This window comes from Panthera pardus, unplaced genomic scaffold, assembly GCF_024362965.1.
Source record: "Panthera pardus isolate Hobbes unplaced genomic scaffold, ASM2436296v1 HiC_scaffold_12, whole genome shotgun sequence".
NCBI lineage: Eukaryota > Metazoa > Chordata > Mammalia > Carnivora > Felidae > Panthera > Panthera pardus.
The window spans coordinates 93911155-93930425 of NW_026526677.1; the positions used below are offsets into that span (position 1 = coordinate 93911155).

The 19271-nt window shown below is 37.4% G+C and overlaps 2 protein-coding genes across 2 annotated transcripts; both read left to right on the forward strand.

Moving 5' to 3' along the window:
* The first annotated feature begins 4918 nt into the window (after positions 1-4918).
* Positions 4919-5857, forward strand: LOC109257360 (olfactory receptor 145-like). The gene has a single exon (XM_019433388.2). It carries the CDS (start codon positions 4928-4930, stop codon positions 5855-5857), a length of 930 nt encoding a protein of 309 aa, XP_019288933.2. The 5' UTR covers positions 4919-4927.
* Positions 5858-13333: 7476 nt separating this feature from the next.
* Positions 13334-14272, forward strand: LOC109257361 (olfactory receptor 145-like). Its single transcript, XM_019433389.2, has one exon. The coding sequence runs from the start codon at positions 13337-13339 to the stop codon at positions 14270-14272; it is 936 nt and encodes a 311-aa protein (XP_019288934.1). The 5' UTR covers positions 13334-13336.
* The last annotated feature ends 4999 nt before the right edge of the window (positions 14273-19271 follow it).

Genomic DNA, 19271 nt, shown 5'->3' on the forward strand with positions numbered 1-19271 from the left:
TTTAAATAATGCATGATTGTGACATTGTAGGACTTTCTAGGGCACATTGCTGAGTCCTATTTTCCAGAAGTGTAGTTGTTCATTGCCTTTACACATAGGATTTCCATTCTTTTGATCTGTTTTTAATATATCATAACTTCTACTTGAAGCTTTATTATTTACGATTAGACTCTTCAGATGGGAGCCAGGGTTGGTACAAGGATGTGCCTGAAGGGAGCCTAGTGTCTATTTATTAATAAGTAGTTGTGGAGTTTCTTAGCAAGATTTTAAACCTCAATTTATATAATTAATAGTTTTCTGATTACCGCATATCCTTTTCCAAAATTCTGCATAATGAAATTTCCCTTTTCTTACCTAGTTTAGCTAGTCTGTTTCAAATTTTATACAATATAGTGGAAAAATCTATAAACAAGAGATAGAAATCTATAAACAAGAGATAGAAAGCTAAGAAGATGCTTCAAAGAAACTTAAAATTTAAATTTCAACAGGTATAAATTAATTTTGATACATCAGATATTTAGTGACTAGTGATCTGTTCCATTTCTTTTAGGAGATGCTGTGGCAAAAAAACAAAAACAAAAACAAGAACAAAAAAAACCCAAAAACAAACAAAAAAATGAGACACACACACACACACACACACACACACACACACACACACACACAAACCAATCGAAAAAACCATAATTGTGTTAGCCCAAGTTATTGTTTTCTGTTTGGAGACTCTTTATTTTACACATTTGAAACATTCAGGGTGTCTGATGCTTTTTTTACCAATAAGAGGACCCTCTCATGGAGTTAAACTCTTCCTCCCCTCCCCCACCATATACATATAAGTAATGTATGTATAAATATATACTTATATATGTATATTTTCCACACAAGCAAATACATATATGTTTATAACATGGGTTGAACACCCCAAGGCAACAGGGTTGATTTAAAGCTTAAAACAGTAAATTCACTTAAAAAATAAGTATTTTCTGAATTTAAATTGAAAAACATAATTCCTATTACAAATATCTTTCACAAGCTTTTTGTTTGTGGCAGATTACATTGATGCTTTCTCCAATCAATAGTCATCCCTCCTCCAAGTACTCTTAATGCCAGAAACTTCCTTTTTTGATAGAGGCTGAAAATGGAAGATTCTCATTTTTATCAGTTTTCCTTGCAGCTAGGTTGGCCATGTGGCATAGCTACATGACTGAAGAGATGCAAAGAAAATAATCTCTTGAGACCTGGAGATGATTTACCTCATTCTATAGAGAGATATGGGAAAAGTTCTTTTGCCTTGTTGCTCGCTTTCTTCTTTGGATATATCGGTGTTTAGATGTGATTCTTGGAGCGGTAACAACCTTTTTGTGACCGTGAGGTGACAAGCCTGAGAGTGAAAGTCAACAGACTGAGGACAGTGAAATGGAAGAGACTGAGTTCTTGATGAGAGTGATTTGTGGCTGAAACAAACCTAGGTTAATCTAGTCATAAGCTTATTGCTAGGTGAGAGAAACAAGCTCCTGTTTAAAATGAGTTATTAATTGAGCATTCTGTAACTTGAAGCTAGAAACTTTCTAACTAGTAACATAAGTTGAAGGTTACATTCCCAGGGTATTAAATAAAAAAATATGTTACTTAAATAAATGAACATCTTTGTGAAACTCTTATGCCTTTTTGGGGAACATTGAAGAGAGAAACTGTCATTTATCATGATGAGAAGGTGAGGTTGTGCAGATTTAAAGTTAACTTTTAACTATTATTTTTGGTTCATCTGAATTGGGATATTTGTTCACTATACCCTAATGGTATTTGAAATATAAACATTCTCCAATATTTTTTCTTATATTTGTGAAAAGGTAAAAGTTTGTACAGCACTTAATGTGTGCAGAATACTTAAATCAATCAAAATAGTTCTTTCAAATCTTCCTATAAAATATAACTCTGACTCAATTTCTTCTTTAATTTTATCCAAGATTGAATCATAATTTTGAGACTTTTACTTTTATTACAAAATTTCAGTTGCCCAATGGGTAATGGAAAACCACTGAAAGTTCTTTTTTTTAATTTTTATTGATTTAAAAAAATGTTTTTAATGTTTATTTATTTTTGAGAGAGACAGAGACAGAATGCGAGTGGTTTAGTGGCAGAGAGAAAGGGAGACACAGAATCTGAAGCTGGCTCCCGGCTCTGAGCTGTCAGCACAGAGCCTGATGCGGGGCTTGAACTCACAAGCTGTGAGATCATGACCTGAGCCGAAGTCGGACGCTCAACCGTCTGAGCCACTCAGGTGCCCCAAAACCACTGAAAGTTCTTAAACTAAGGAGGGACAGAGCTTTGCTTTCAGTTTATTCTAGCAGCAGTGTGCATGGCTATATAAGAGGAATTACATGGGAAAAGGCTAGAATAATAAGAGTTACTACAGGTCAACAGTACAGTTCAGTTAAAATCTAAGAGTTTGTGTGGTGGCTGAGGGACAAGGGTGGAGGTCATTGTGAGTGTATACACTATTGTTTAGCATATGATAAATGTGGAATGTTTCCTGAAGCTTCACAGCCAAAGAACCACATGATTTTCAGAAATACTTATTGAATTTCTTCCATGTATTCTGGGAACCCTAGAGCAAACAAGAGAACTTATGGTTTACAGGAGAACATGAGAGTTAAGTAAAAAAAAAAAAAAGTCTGATGAATATTATGATGTATTCATGAGAACATAAATAATGACAACTGACATTTTTGATTATTATTATATTCCAAGCACTGTTATAACCATATTAATAAAGAGAGAGAGTTTTTGACTATTATTATATTCCAGGTATTGTTATAATCATATTAATAAAGACAGAGAGAGAGAGAGAGAGAGAGAGAGAGAGAGAGAGAGAGGCAAACCAAGAAACAGACTCATAACTACAGAGAACAAATTGATGGTCACCAGAGGGAAGGTGGGTGGGAGGATTTTTTTTTATTTAAGTAATCTCTACACCCCACATGGGGCTCGAACTCATGACCCCAAGATCAAGAGTAGCTTGCTCCTCCACTCCTTCGACAGAGTCAACCAGGAGCCCCTTTTTGGGAGGGGATGGGTTAAATAGGTGATGGGGATTAAGGCATGCACTTGTCCTGAAGAGCACCAAGTGTTGTAGGGAAATGTTAAATCACTATATTGTGCACCTGGAACTAATATTGCACTGGATGTTAACTGGAATTTAAATAAAAACTTTAAAAACATAAAATAAAAATTTCATTATCACCATAACACAGTGAAAGAGATGCTGTTTTTATCATTCTTATTTTACAATGAACAGAAATTAAGTAACTTGCCCCAGGTATTATTGTTAGTAAGAGTGGAAGTAGGAAGATAGCATTCATACACATACCCTCTAACTCCATAGCTCCCACTTTTTTCTATGTTGCAAAGAAATTGATAACCCCGGTTACTTAAATATTGCATAGAATGGTAGTAAGCAGGATAGTCAAGTAGAAATTTCCAGTGGGCGATTAAAGTATAAACTTCAGAAGGAATATGTGTTACCACAAATTATTTTAGAGATATTGCAGAAGAGAAGACAACTGAGTTATTGCAATATGAAAAATTTGAGATCAAGAAATAAGGAAGCCTGGAGGCAGAACCCTTGCAGAAAAAGTTTCCATTTAGGATATGGGGACAAAGGTGAAATGAAACAACACAGTAGATTTCCCTTCAGAGATGAAGGTATGGGGGAGATGTACAATCCCTGGAGTGAAGTGCAAATGAGTGAAATATTGAATCCCTAAGGAACTAAAGACATATCATGGCCCAGGGTACACAATCTCCTTATTCCTTTACACATAAAATCTATTCTCTGGGGAAAAGACTGAGCAAGGTTCTACCCTGTTTATAACCAAGCGCATTATATCCTTAAACTCATTTTAACTCTATGTCCAATCAAGAAGCAAATGTGAGGATAATAATAAAGGCTTTATTTTTCTCTGCTTCTTAAGAGGACTCAAAGTCATAGTCAGAAATTAGGATCAGAAAGATTTTAAGGGTATGTATGAATTTAAGTCTGGGCTGAATCCTCTTAGAACCAGAGCCTCAGAGCCTGAAATTGCCTTTCTACGACCACGGGGGTAAATATAAAGGATAAGGGAACACTGAAGTTTTCTGACCTAAGGAGTGTGAGTATCAGAATCCCATTTGTAATACACATTCCTTGCTTTGAGATGGAAGTTCAGAGACGTGAGATATATCACTGTCTTTCCCACTTTGTGCAGTATTGATATTCAGGTGAAGCTGGCAGGAGAATGTGTTCGAGGGAGATAAGACAATGTTCAGAGATCAGGGGATGTAGGGGATACAGTATCTCAGTAAGCTCCTTCTCTATAGATGGGACTCTCATTCTTCTGGATTTATGGCTTTTTCTCTGTGACGTGGGGTAGTAACTCAACCTCCCCTAGATGCTCGTCCCTTATTTAGATTAGAAACTGTTCTTAATTCTCACTCCATCAAGTACAGTCTGCATTTGAGGCCAATCTGCATTTGAGTTCCTAAGGATTCTGTTTCTAATCTTACTGGTGAGGAGAGGGTCAAGTGGATGAAGAAATGGTGAGATCAGAGAAGGGCGATTCTGTCCTACTCTCATCTTCTCCTTTCACCCTTAGTTTTTCCAGCAGTCATGTTTCTAGAGGTCAAGTTCACTGTACTTGCCTCTCTAAGCTAAGTTTGTGATGCCTTTTGCTATATTTGGCTTATATAGGCTTTCATAAAGGGAGACTCAGTATCCCTCAGTATCATGATAGTGGTAAAGATAGATTGTATGGGTCCAGGTTGGGCTAGTCTCAGACTTTCCCATTGTACACACTCTCTTTAGTACAAGATCTTGCATGAAGAGCTGAGTTGTTTCCTAATGTAACCCTATTGTTCTGTGCTCACAGATCCCCTTAGGGAAAGAAGAATGGCTCCTGGAAACAGTTCTTTTGTGGCTGCATTCATTCTGGTGGGGCTAACAGACCTACCAGATCTCCAGCTCCCCCTGTTCTGTCTGTTTCTAGTCATGTATGTGGTCACTGTGTTGGGAAATTTGGGCTTGATAACTCTAATTGGGCTGAATTCACACCTACATACTCCAATGTACTTTTTTCTCTTCAATTTGTCCTTCATAGATTTCTGTTATCCTTCTGTGTTTACACCCAAAATGCTGACTAACTTTGTATCAAAGAAAAATATTATCTCCTACAGGGGGTGCATGACCCAGCTTTACTTTTTCTGTTTTTTTGCTATTTCTGAATGCTATGTGTTGACATCAATGGCCTATGATCGCTATGTGGCCATCTGTAACCCACTTTTGTATAATGTTGTCATGTCCCCTAAAGTGTGTTCCAGCCTTATGCTTGGTTCATATTTGATGGCATTTTTGGGTGCTATGGCTCACACAGGAAGCATGCTGAGACTGACCTTCTGTGATGCAAACACCATCAACCATTATTTGTGTGACATCCTCCCCCTTCTCCAGCTCTCCTGCACAAGCACCTACGTGAATGAGCTGGTGGTTTTCATCGTGGTGGGCATCAACATCATTGTGCCCAGTGTCACCATCTTTGTGTCTTATGGTTGCATCCTCTCCAGCATCCTCCACATCAGCTCCACTGAGGGCAGGTCCAAAGCGTTCAGCACCTGCAGTTCCCACATAATTGCTGTTTCCTTGTTCTTTGGATCAGGTGCATTTATGTATTTTAAACCATCTTCTGCTGGGTCTATGGATGAGGGAAAAATATCATCTATCTTTTACACCAATACAGTTCCCATGATGAACCCTTTAGTTTACAGCTTGAGAAACAAAGATGTTAAACTTGCTTTGAGAAAAACTCTAAGTAGAAGGTTGTGATCAGACAGTGTCTCTAGTTAGTCATGCAACAGGGAGTTTCTGTTTGTAATTACAATAATTTTATTGGCAACCTTCTTATCCTGTCTCTTTCTTATCACTTTGAAGGAGAGTTGAGTCTTCTCTCAAGAATTTCTTTTTACTTTTTGTGGGTTTCTCTTCACCATTTGCACACTTTCTTCTCCCCCTTTTCCACTTAGCAGTAATATTAAGGAAGAAATATATTATCTGTTTTTTTCTTTATCATTTTGAACTTTTATTTTTCTTTCTGGAAATAGAAGACTGGTCTACAAATGATCAAATCAAGGAACCATCAGGATGATATACTATCATTAAGGATGTCTCATCTGTCACTTGAGACTGGCAGCATGAAATGGACAATGTGTCTCTACTCCCATCTTTCCAGCATTAACTAAACAAGAATGTGTCTCCTTTAAACCTTAGATGGAAGGTTCCATATAGACTGTCAAATATAAATGACTTTGCATCTGTAACACTGTGTCTTGCTTCTTTCCACAAAGGGTTTTCTTACGTTGCATGCTCAACCCTGCACATAACAGATTCTCAAAATATTTGTATTGCATGGATTGGAAAGTAAAGCTTGGAGTGGCTAATGTCTTACAGTTCCCTCTTCTCAATGAAAAAGTCTAGACTAAATTCTTAGCCTTCTGATTTCAAGTCTATTACTCTCTGTAGTATACTATGCTTCTACTTTATTGTATTACTTTTTGTTTCCATAACCATGGAAAATAAGAAAGCATTTCTAATTTGAAAATTGATTGTTATTTGTTCCAGGACGATACATGAATTTCTCTCGGGGTGGATATTGCTTTGTTTCATTTGTTTAGAAAAACAGTTTGATGAGATTTTTTTCATTGGGAAAAAATCAAATTTTTTTCATTGGGGAGGCTTTGCAGGCAGGTACAGTTGGGAAATGTTTGGCTCAAATGGAATGTTACTTCTGCAAAATTAAGTAAAATGAATTTGGTGATGGGGGTTGGGGAGTGCACCTTTCGTGAACACCGGGTATTGTATGGAAGTGATTAATCACAATATCGTGTACCTGAAATTAATATTATATTGTATGTTAACTAACTGGAATTTAAATAAAAACTTAAAAAAAATGAAATGAATTTAGGATGTTAGCAAAAACTTGTAATTCACAGAGCAACGTATGGGAAAGAAAGGAGCCCAGAACATTAATTAGGCCAGGGCTCAACAAGAAACATAGCCAATAAATCAGAGCTCTCTGTGGAGAGTGGTCATCAGGACTTAGAAACCACATTTCAATTTCAATTTTAATCCTGCTTGATACAGTGCTGTAAAAATAAAGTCCATAAACCTTCCATAAAATTTATAATGCACAATGAGCATACATCAGTAGTGCTTGGGGAATGAAGGTGAAAAGGTATGGAACATTTGGGGAACCAAGGGGAGAGAGGGCATTTCAAAAGATAAAGCAGTGAGTAGTAATTAAAACTCAAATTGGGGTAAAAGAATCCAGAAAGCAAAATGATACATGATAAAATTCCATTCTTCTGATTCTCCTCTCCTTTCTGGAAGGCCCTAGCAACATTACGGAGAATACAGGATTTCTTTGGATAGGATAAAAGCTCAAGGTATTTGATATAAAAAAAAGTTAACTTCCCCCACCCCTGGATTTGAGGAATGGGAACAACTAAATAACTCCTGGTTTTTGTTGGCTTCTATATACTACTTCTTATGAATTTCAGGTATAAAACTCTCAAGTTGTAGTTAGGAGAGCAGTGATAATTTGAAAGAGATTTTTGGTCAATAGATCAAATTATGACAGTGTCTTTTCTGTAGTATGATGTTGAATTATTTTTCTTTTAAGAAAACAGGCAAAGAGGGGCGCCTGGGTGGCGCAGTCGGTTAAGCGTCCGACTTCAGCCAGGTCACGATCTCGTGGTCCCTGAGTTCGAGCCCCGCGTCGGGCTCTGGGCTGATGGCTCAGAGCCTGGAGCCTGTTTCGGATTCTGTGTCTCCCTCTCTCTCTGCCCCTCCCCCGTTCATGCTCTGTCTCTCTCTGTCCCAAAAATAAATAAACGTTGAAAAAAAATTAAAAAAAAAAAAAAGAAAGAAAACAGGCAAAGAAGTTGTACTCTAAAACTCTTTGATCTTAACCAAGTGACAATATCAACATTTTTAAAAAGATAACTTTAATAATATTTTCAATTTTACTTGTTTTCCAATCTCCACTTAAGATTTAGACATTGTAAAAGTTGGCAAGACTGGCATGTTGTCTTGTTTGTTTGGTTTTAGATGTTTAGTGTTGCTAAACTTTAATATATGTTTTACGTGACCACTCATATCACATTTTCTGACTGCAATATTAATATGCTTAACTTTTACTTAAGTTCTATTTATATAAAATGGTTGATCCAGGTCGGTATTTTCTTTTCTTTTCTTTTTTTCATTTATTTACTGTCCTTTTTGATAAAATTGTTCTCCTTATTGAGATTGAAGTGTATCTACATAAGTAAATATCTGTGCTCTTTGGGGATTTCTGTAGACATTGCAGAGGTGTGTTCACTCTGTTACATATGTTATCATATTTGATAAATTGAGGTGGCCCCAATTATATGTTAAACCTGGTCATAATCTTTCATTTGAGAAGTCTCAATATACAAATTAAATTTGTTTCATTTTTAGAGACAATAAACTTTCTTTCAAAATAGTTTCCATTTTTTTCAGATTATTGTTGAAAAATAACAAAAATTTAAATGAAGCTTGTAAAAGCTACGTTTGGCAAAGTTTCAAAGGTAGCAACTTAGCTATAGCTTTTAGCTAGCAACTCAAGCTCCATGTGTCTATTTGGACTTCTCTCAAAGGAAGGGAATCAAGTTAGGGTGTTTTTACATGTAAAACATGGAGTGTCATTAACAGTTTTAGCTCTTTTTGGGTTATCTGAATGGCACTAATGAGAGGCCATATATATATACATATATATGTGTATACGTATATATATATACATATATGTACATATATATATATACATATATGTATATATATATACGTATATACGTATATATATATATGTATATATATATATATACATATATATACCTGTGTTGAAATTATATGGCTAAGAATTAAACAGGTAAGCTATGGGATTCACCTGTGCCCATGAACTAGGACAGAGTTGCTTCTAAGTCAGTGTGCACACTTTGAGTTTCTATGCTTAATGGAACATGGTCCTTCTAGTTAAAGAAAGTTCTCTAATTACATCTTAATTTTGTTTAGCGGACACTTTCTCTAAGCAAGCTGCTATTTCTGCTCAGGATCAAATTTGGAATGATCAGGGTGTACTGTAGTTGAGGGCTGATAAAACCCAGAAGTGAAAGGGGTTTTGAGTTCTATATTCCTTTAATTTCTGAACCCCAAATTTATAGATTTCCATCATCCTTCTCTCTACACTGCCTTCCTACAAACACGCACACACACACACAAACACACACACACACAGAGTCTTCAAGTCTTGTATTTTATGAGATCACTGCGTAACAACTAAGGCATGGGATGCAACTCACTTTTTTTTTAAGTTTTTTATTTGGGGTGCTTGGTGGCTCAGTTGGTTAAGCATCTGACTCTTAATTTCAGTTCAAGTCATGGATTGAGCCCCACATTGGGCTCTGCACTGAGTCTCTCTCTCTCTCTCTCTCTCTCTCTCTCCTTAAGATTTCTCTCTCTCTTGGGATACTTGGGTGGCTCAGCCAGTTAAGCTTCTGACTTCGGCTCAGGTCATGATCTCCTAGTTCACGATTTCGAGCCCCACATCAGGCTCTGTGCTGACAGCTCAGAGCCTGGAGCTTACCTCAGATTCTGTGTCTCCCTCTCTCTGTGCCCCTCCCCTGCTCATGCTCTCTCTCTCACATATAAAAAGAAACATTAAAAAAAGATTTTCTCTTTCTGCTCTTCCTCCCCACTCATGCTCTTTTTCTCTCTTTCTCTAAAATAAAAAAATAAAAATGAATAAGTTTTTTATTTAAATTCCAGTTAGATACATACAACGTTATGTTAGTTTCAGATATACACTACAGTGGTTCAACACTTCCTTGCAATAACTGATGCTCATCACAAGTGCACTTCCTAATCCCTATCACTTACTTAACAAATCACTCCACCCAACTCTCTGGTAGCCATCAGTTAATATGTTGTTGGATATGGTTTGCTAGTGTTTTATTGAGAAATTTTGCATCTATTTTCATCAATGATATTGGCCTGTTTTTTAGTGGTGCCTTTATCTGGTTTTGGTATCAGGGTAATGCTGGCCTCATAGAATGAATTTGAAAGTTTTCCTTCCTTTTCCATATTTTGGGATAGTTTAAGAAAGATAGTATTAACTCCTCTTTAAATGTTTGGTTGAATCTGTCCATGAAGCCACCTGGCCCAGGACTTTTGTTTGTCAGGAGTTTTTTGATTACTGATTCAATTTCTTTGGTGGTTATGGGTCTGTTCAAGTTTTCAATTTCTACCTGTTTCAGTTTTGGTAGTTTTTTATGTTTCTAGGAGTTTATCCATTTCTTCTAGGCTGTCAAATTTGTTGGCATATAATTTTTCATAATATTCTCTTATCATCCTTTGTATTTATTGGTTATTTCTCCTCTTTCATCTGTGATTTTATTTATTTGAGTCCTTTCGTTTTTCTCAATAAGTCTGGCTAGAGGTTTATCAATTTTATTGATTTGTTTTTTTTAAGAACCAACTTCCAGTTTCATTGAGTTATTGTTTCTCTTAGTTTTCATATTATTTATTTTGCTCTAATCCTTATTATTTCCTTGCTTCTGCTAGTTTTAGATCTTGTTTGTTGTTCTTTTTCTAGCTCCTTTAGGTGTCAGGTTAGGTTGTTTATTTGAGATTTTCCTTGCTTCTTGAGGTAGGCTTGTACTGCTTTAAACTTCCCTCTTAGAACAAGTTTTGTTGCATCCAAAGGTTTTGAATCATTGTGTTTTCATTTGTTTCCATCTATTTTTAATTTCTTCTTTTATTTCCTGGTTGACCCATTCATTGTTTAGTAGGATGTTCTTTATTTTTAATGCTTATTTACTTATTTTGAGAGAGAGCAAGAGCATGCATGTACAAATGGGGTGGGGGTGGGGGGGCAGAAAGGGAGGGAAAGAATCCCAAGCAGGCCCCATGCTCATTGCAGAGCCCAATGAGGGATTCAATCTCATGAACTGTGAGATCATGACCTGAGCCAAAATCAAGAGTTGGACACTTAACCAACTGATCTATTGAGGACCCCCAGTAGGATGTTCTTTAAACTTCATGTATTTGTGGTCTTTCCAGATTTTTTTCTTGTGGTGGACTTCTAGTTTCATAGCATTGTGGTCAGAAAAGACAGATAGTATGACTTTGATCTTGAATTTGTTGAAGATTGTTTTGTGGGCTAATATGTAATCTATTCTGGAGAATCTTTTGTGTGCACTTGGAAAGAAAGTGTATTCTGCTGTTTTAGGATGGAATGTTCTGAATATATCTGTTAAGTCCATTTGGTCCAGTGTGACATTCAAAGTGATTGTTTACTTGTCGATTTTCAGTTTAGATGTTCTGTCCATTGATGTAAGTGGAGAAGAAAAGATCGTTTTAGACATTGCTTGCAGAGATGTGAATTATTACGGTTTTTGGGAAAAACCATCTGATATAATTAAAAGACAACATTCTGGGAATTTATCCCATTGAAATAAAAGTACTGGTATATAAAGATGAATGCACAATGATGATTATCTTACCATTGCTGTTGATGGTAAAAGAATGGAAAAATTATGGATTTCTATGAATGTGGTATGGTTGGATAAGTTATGATTTGCCCAAACATAGAACTTTGGAGTGATTTTGATGAAGTATTATTAAATGACAAAGGCAAGAGGTAAAAAAAAACTATGTAGTTTGGAATCAGTTGTAAAGCCCCTATAAACCTATTTGGATACATCGGCAATTAGGAAAATAAGTGAAGATGTTCCAGTAAGTTACAAACATGAATAACTGGATGTGATGGCTGAAGGGGTCTAAGACAAGAAAGAGAGTGCTAAGAAAAAGGAACAGGAAGTGATGTGTCTAAAAGCTACAAAGAATACATTATATGATCATGAATGCCATAATGTTAATCATATATATGTGTGGGAGGATATATATATATATATATATATATATATATATATGTGAAATTTTTATAGGTATTTAAAATATTATTAGCTATGGGTTAGCAGTTGTACCTAATAGCCAAAGAAGCACTAGGAGAAAGAAGAGAGAAAAGGTCTCTACCTCATTTGTCCCAGAAGAATGTGCAATTTTGAGTAGAATATTGAGCTTCCAAAGACACCAGGGTATAAGCATCTTCATCTTTGTACAAACAGTTTCATAAATCTGTCTTTCCCAAAGGGTTTGAGCTATGGAGAGCCTCCTGGGAAAGCCTCTAAACCAAATCCCTGAGACCTCCAAGCTAGAATAAGATCACATATGTGATGTTTCCAGTTTATTATGTTGAAACAGAGAACGCTGTTTATATTACTTTTTTTGTAGTTTAATGATCACCTCTGGGCAAAATAATTATTAAAAATAGTGATCTTTATCTGAATAACTCTCAGAGCAAGTCAAAGACTGAGATTTATAAGTGCTCTGAGCCCCTCCACACAAATGGAGGAGGAAGTGTTTGGCTCAGCTGTATTACTCCCCAGAGCAGCAGAACTTTCCTATTAGAGATCAGTGTTGGAAAGGAAACCACAGGAAGTTCTGATGTCACTAGGCAAAGAACAGTGAGCATTGAATCCTTTATCTTTTTATGTCTTTCAAAATCCAGAACCATAGAAAGTAATACGCTTTTCTGCTTTTACCAGCTCTGGCCCTGGGTGCAGATGATTACAGTGTCTGCATGGGAAGAAAGTAAAGATTAGAAGTAGTGCTGAGATTATGGGGTTTGCAGTGCCTCCAATCCTTCTGCCTCTTAGAGAATTTCTTATGACGGAAACCCAGGTTCCATTCCTGACTTAATTACTTTCTTGCTGTGTGCGCTTGTGAAACCAAAGAGTCTCTGTGAGTCTGTTTTCCCAACTCTACTATGGGCATGTGCTCCTGATTTCTACCCAACACAGTGTCCAGTCTGGATCCGTGGCAAGCATAGGTAGCTGAAGTGTGGTGATTAAAGATTAACAAGGACAAACTGGAATAAGTAAAGGGATAAAAAGTATTAGTGACAAACTGAAGCAGAGAAAGGATGAGAAATTTCTGCACTTCTTCCCCTCTTGAAATATTTCTCCCAGTGTTACCTGAAACTATGTTGATGCCTCCCATATCCTTGTCTTTCTTGTGTGAGCGAAGCCGTATGCAACTCCCTCTAGAATAGTTAAATCTCAGCAGAGTCTGTTGGCCCAGGGTAGACTGGGCATGGGATTGCATAGGAAATGTGGGTTCTGCCTCGAATATGATTCTACTCTCCTATCTTTCAGATCCTACCAGAAGAGAATGGATATGGGAAACAGTTCCTTAGTCACTGAGTTTTTCCTTGTGGGTTTAACCAAATATTCAGAGATCCAGCTGCCTCTGTTCTTTCTTTTCCTAGGAATCTACATTGTCACTGTGGCAGGAAACCTGGGCTTGGTCACTCTAATTGGACTGAATTCTCACCTTCACACCCCCATGTACTATTTCCTCTTTAATTTATCCTTTATTGACCTGTGTTACTCTTCTGTCATTACCCCAAAACTGCTGGTAAACTTTGTGTCAAAGCTGAACACCATCTCCTATGCAGGATGCATGACTCAGCTCTTTTTCTACTGTTTCTTTGTCAGTGCAGAGTGTTACGTGTTGACAGTAATGGCCTATGATCGCTATGTGGCCATTTGCAAGCCCTTGTTATACACGGTCACCATGTCCCCTCAGGTCTGTTCTCTGCTGGCTGTGATTGTATATGTGGGGGCATTTATTGGTGCCTGGGCCCACACAGGATGCATGCTCAGGTTGACCTTCTGTGATGCCAACACCATCAACCACTACATGTGTGACATCCTCCCCCTTTTGGAGCTCTCCTGCACAAACACTCACATCAATGAACTGGTAGTTCTCATTGTTGTGGGCTTTGATGTGGGTGTGCCCAGCCTCACTATCATTATCTCTTACTCCTTCATCCTCACCAGCGTCCTTCGCATCCATTCCACTGAAGGAAGGTCCAAAGCTTTTAGCACTTGTAGCTCACATATAATTGTTGTTTCTGTTTTCTTTGGGTCGGGGGCATTCATGTATCTTCATCCTTCTTCTGTTTTGTCCATGGACCAGGGGAAAGTGTCCACTGTGTTCTATACTATTGTGGTGCCTATGCTCAATCCTCTGATCTATAGCTTCAGGAACAAGGAGGTTAAGGTTGCCCTGAAAGAAAGCTTGAATCGAAAAACATTTTCCTGAGCTGAAGCAGTATTAAGTATTATAAGAGAATACAGCTTTCTTTTAAGATCGTTTTTGTTCCTCTATAGAGTTTTTTTTGCATGTAGAAAGAAATGCGGTATAATAGAAAGAGTGTTGGACTTGGAATTAGAATGCCCAAGTCAAAAATTCTGCAAAATAGGGGTATCTTATTACTTTATAGGGTTATTGGGATGAATAAGCTAATGCAAATGAACGTTTATGGTGTAGTGTGAAGGGCTTAATACCATGTTCTCTCCTCTCCTTCTCCTTTCTGTTCTTCCTCCCTCTTCTTTTTCCTTCCCAGTGTTTTCCTCCTGTACTTTAGAGGGAACATTCACAGACTTTCTTCTCTTCCTGTGATCTCTGTCACCATGAATAGTCAATTGCTCAAACCTCAAGCTAGTGTCCTCCTTGATTCCTCTCTCTTTGCTTTTCCTCCATCCCCAATTTATGAGGTGCTGATAATTCTTGTTCTCCTCATGGCACCATCATTTCTCATCTGGACACCAGCCCCCTGACTAGCCCCTTCCTCTCTTGTCTTTTAGCCTCGAAATTCATTCTCCCGATGACAACCAGCATGCTCTTTCCATACTTCCAATAAGATCTCATTTACCTTAGTTTACTCTTTTCACTGCAATTGTCTTCAGTATAAAACAAAGCTCCACATTATGTCAAACAAGGATCACCTCTCCAGCCTGATTTTCTGCCACTGTAACTCCCTCCTCCTTGCCTTTTTTCTGTTAGTCTACTGAAGTCACACTTAACTCTCCCAAGTTTAATAAATTCTCATTCATTTACACACTTTCCCACAAGCCATTCTGTCACCCTGGAACACCCTCATGCACCCTCTGTGTTGCTCAGCCTGCCCATCCTTCAGGTATGAAGTTATCCAGAACCTCTAGGAAGTCTTTTCTGGACAGAAAGGCAGGGTTAGATGACTTTCAGATATACATTGGTACCATTCTGTGCCTACCCTTTTGAGGTACACGTCCCATTCTACTACATGTTTTTTCCCCCTTTAAATGTACAATCTGATTCTATTTATTTAGTTATAAGAAAACTTTAAGAAACTCATTTGCAGGAAAATTTTCAGTTAACTACAAGGGAGTATGGTATGTAAGAAAGACATATATTTATCCAAGTTGAATTCATTAAAACTTTAAGAAAATCATTTGAGAAGTTATAGAGTATTTAGGGGATTTCTCTTGTTTTCCTTTGCTTACCTTTCCTTGAAAATACACTTTTGCTCATGCTTCCTCCATGGTTGGTTGGTTGGTTGGTTATTTATTTATTTATTTATTTATTTATTTAGCACACTTTTATTACTTGTTTCCAATCCTCTTTGTTTTCTGTTCATGCTTCAGGTATCAGCTGAAGGGAAACAGCCATCTCACCCATCTTACAAAGTTTAAATTCTCTGTTTTGTATTTCCCAGAGTAGACTCATCAGGCCTGCCACAATTTTCATATGCTTTTGGAATTGCCTGATTATATGTCATCCCTGTGAAGAAAGGCACCATGTGTATTTATTCTCTGTTACACCTCCAGTGCTTAGCAGATTATCTAGCATACTTAGCAAAGGCTCAGCAAGTAATGGCGGAATAAATGAATGCTTGCTATATGACTTTAGATTTTGAGTCAAAAAGAGGGGGTGTTTGGGGAGAAGAGTCACTCAAAGAATGGTTAATACGTCTCCCTCCTAGAATGAGTTTTGTAATAATTTGCTTTCACATTGCCTTTCTTTTCCATCTTCTCTTAAAGCACAGTGATGGAAAACAGAGATTTATTTACTTTTATATAGATGGTTGTGTGTATTCATGAATTGGGGGAAGGAACACATGAGTTGGGCAGATTTCTAAGAGTGAAGTAGAGTTAGCTCACAGTTTCTGGTGTCAGACTACCTGGGTTTTAATTTCAGCTCTGTTATTTGCTCGTTGTGTTACTTTTACTAATAAAAGGAACTTTTTCAGAGTTTCCTCAACTCTAAAATGAGAAAAATAACAGTATTTACTTAAAAGAATTGTTGTGAAGATTATCTATGTGCTTGGGATTCAAGCTATAGTAAATGGGATATAGTTCAGGATTTGCCACCATATGGTAATGCCATTTCACTTCAGAAACTCAGATTAGTAACCTGCAAAATAAGAGGCTTGGCTGGATTATGCTAAGTGCTCCAGCTATTTAAAAAATCTTGTGATAGGGGCGCCTGGGTGGCTCGGTCGGTTAAGCGCCCGACTTCGGCTCAGGTCATGATCTCGCGGTCCGTGAGTTCGAGCCCCACGTCAGGCTCTGTGCTGACAGCTGTCAGCTGGGGCCTGTTTCAGATTCTGTGTCTCCCTCTCTCTGACCCTCCCCCGTTCATGCTCTGTCTCTCTCTGTCTCAAAAATCAATAAACGTTAAAAAAAATTTTTTTTTTAAATCTTGTGATAATTATGTCTCAGTTATTGACTTATATACTAACAAGGTTGAACTGGATTAATGATTCACAACTTGGGTGGGTGTCAGAATCATTAAGGAAACATTTAAAATTATGATCTCCTGGTTCCATAAGACCTACCTACTCAATCAGAATATATCTGTGATCAGGGTTCAGGAATATGAACTTTTAAAATTCTTTTCAAGTGATTATGATATTGTGTAGATACATGGTGATTTGGAACTTTCCACTAGTAACATTTTGTGATTCTAAAACTGTCTCTGGACAGGAGAATATGTGGCACTTAGAAACTTTACTGGACAGGAGATTTTGTGGTGTCAGGAAAGTTAATTAAATATTTCAAGAAGAAAAAAAGGTTCAGAAGTGTTCATTATTGTTCAGAGGTTGGGAGAAGTAAGAATCAGGTCACTTGGCTTTGCTGTGAACCTAGAAGTGCTCTAAAAATGAACTCTATTAAACAACAAAAAACATTATTAAGAGCAGGAAAGATAAGGCAGATGTTAAGGATGAAAAAGTAAGAGAATATGTGAACTATATTGAGGTACTTCGTTGAGCATTTTGATAAGCTGAGAGGAAGTAGCCTGTAGCGAAGGGAAAAGCTGAGCCTTGAGAAGGAGCATAGGGGATGGAGCAACAGATCCTGCAAGCAGGGGAAATCACCCTGGAGGCTGGATTATCCTGGGATGGGAGGGGACATCTTTCACACTACTTTCAGCACCTCCAGGTTCTCTTTCTCCGTCAAATAAGAGAAAGGGATTGCCATCTGCCAGTGGTGGCAACAAAGATGGAACCTCAGGAGAGAGGGGAAGGTTTAAAATAAACCATAGTAGGTCGCTGAGGCTGACAGAGGGTTGGGTCAGCTGGGGTCAGAGGCTTTGTGGGCAGCGACTCGTAGTGTTCAGCAGCTGGGGTTGAATGACTGGAAAATTGAGAGCTGCAGTCCCACTCAGTTTACCGTGAAAGAGGTACTATGAAAGAGAGGTTGTCAGGAGAATTAGGAGAGAAAAGGGAAGTAGAAGCAAGTAGCCTTACAGCGAGGCCTGTATCTTTGCCCTAGTTGGGCATTCACATACTAATTTACACACTAATAATACAGCTCAATGAAAATTCGTTTTGGACATCTTTCATGAAGCTCGTAAGTTCTCCTAAATCATTGTGCTTATACGATTTTACAAGGTTGTGTGATATTGGTTGACAGTAAATGTGTCCTAACTGTTGGATCTATTTAATAGTGTTTATATTGAATCCATTTGTACAATTTAAGACTTACTGTATTTAACCATGAGTGTGAGTAGCCTGTGATTCTCCCCTTACCCAGCATTTTTTTTAAAAGGCACTCCTGGAAATTAGGTCTCCCAGGGGATTTTCTATTTTGTGATGTGAATAATTATCAAAGATTCACTCTTGATAAAAATAAAAGTCAAACAGTAGATAAGCAATGGGCTATACAATGCAATGCAATAAAAATAAATACAATACAGCTGTTACATATTTCTGCAACTGTTTCAGGTATAAATATTATGCTGAAGGACTGGAAATAAGCTCATAATGCACACAAAATATACTTACAGCACTTATTGTACAAGTCCATTGTATTATAACTATTTTTGTTTCACAGTACAATGGTTCTTTGTCTCCAGAGCAGCGTTAACCTATGATGCATATTTATTCTAAAACCTAACATTTTAATCTCATTTTTAAGGGAGAACCTTTACAGGTCAATGAGAACAGAGAACTAGAAAAAGGGGACCAGGAACCAAGACGGGGTGGGGAAAGGGTATCTTATATAATGGAAGAAATTCTGAAAGATGAGAACTCAGCTACACCCCTCGTTAGCTATGCAGAATCAGCAAGTCATTTTACTTCTCTGAGTCATGCTGTCATCATCATCCACAGCCTGAGGGTTTGTACCATGGCAGCTCTATTTCTCCGTAAACATTAAGTTGGCATTCACCTTAATTCATACGTTTCTTGTGATCCAAGTAACTGTGACTCTTCTGTGATTCTGGCGTAAGGACAAAAATTACATTTTGGTCCTGAAAATTGAGAGCCTTGAAATCTTGCTCACTATGAGAGTACTCTAGGGTGAAGCCTCTTGTAGGTACGAAGAATCATCCTACCTCCCTAGCATTCCACTGTATCTTAGGGGAATCCCCTTTTAGAGAGCAGAAGGGATAGACATGGTGGAAGAATTCAATAAAGAACATAAAAATTTCAAAAGAGATCTCTCTCTAGGAATTAGAAAATAGAGGTGCTCACACTCATTTCACTTGAACATCAGAATGTGCAATTTCTTATTATTTGATTTAATTTCTTTGAGATGCAGCCCGTTTGGAAGTTGAAATGGAAAACGAATTCTCTCTGCATCTTGGATCACTTACAGAGGACCCCTCAAAAATTCCCTGTGCAGACAAAAACTTTTGTTAAATCCACGAGGCCTTCATCTCCTTCAGACACAAAGGGGACTTATCTCATGGCATTTTAAAATATTTATTTATTTATTTAATTCTTTTTTTTGTTTGTTTATTTTTTACCGAAAAATTATGGATCTTCTGTTGTATG

Bases quoted from the DNA above. Each gene is read 5' to 3' on its own strand.
- LOC109257360 (XM_019433388.2), top strand. From the start codon at position 4,928: ATGGCTCCTGGAAACAGTTCTTTTGTGGCTGCATTCATTCTGGTGGGG.
- LOC109257361 (XM_019433389.2), top strand. From the start codon at position 13,337: ATGGATATGGGAAACAGTTCCTTAGTCACTGAGTTTTTCCTTGTGGGT.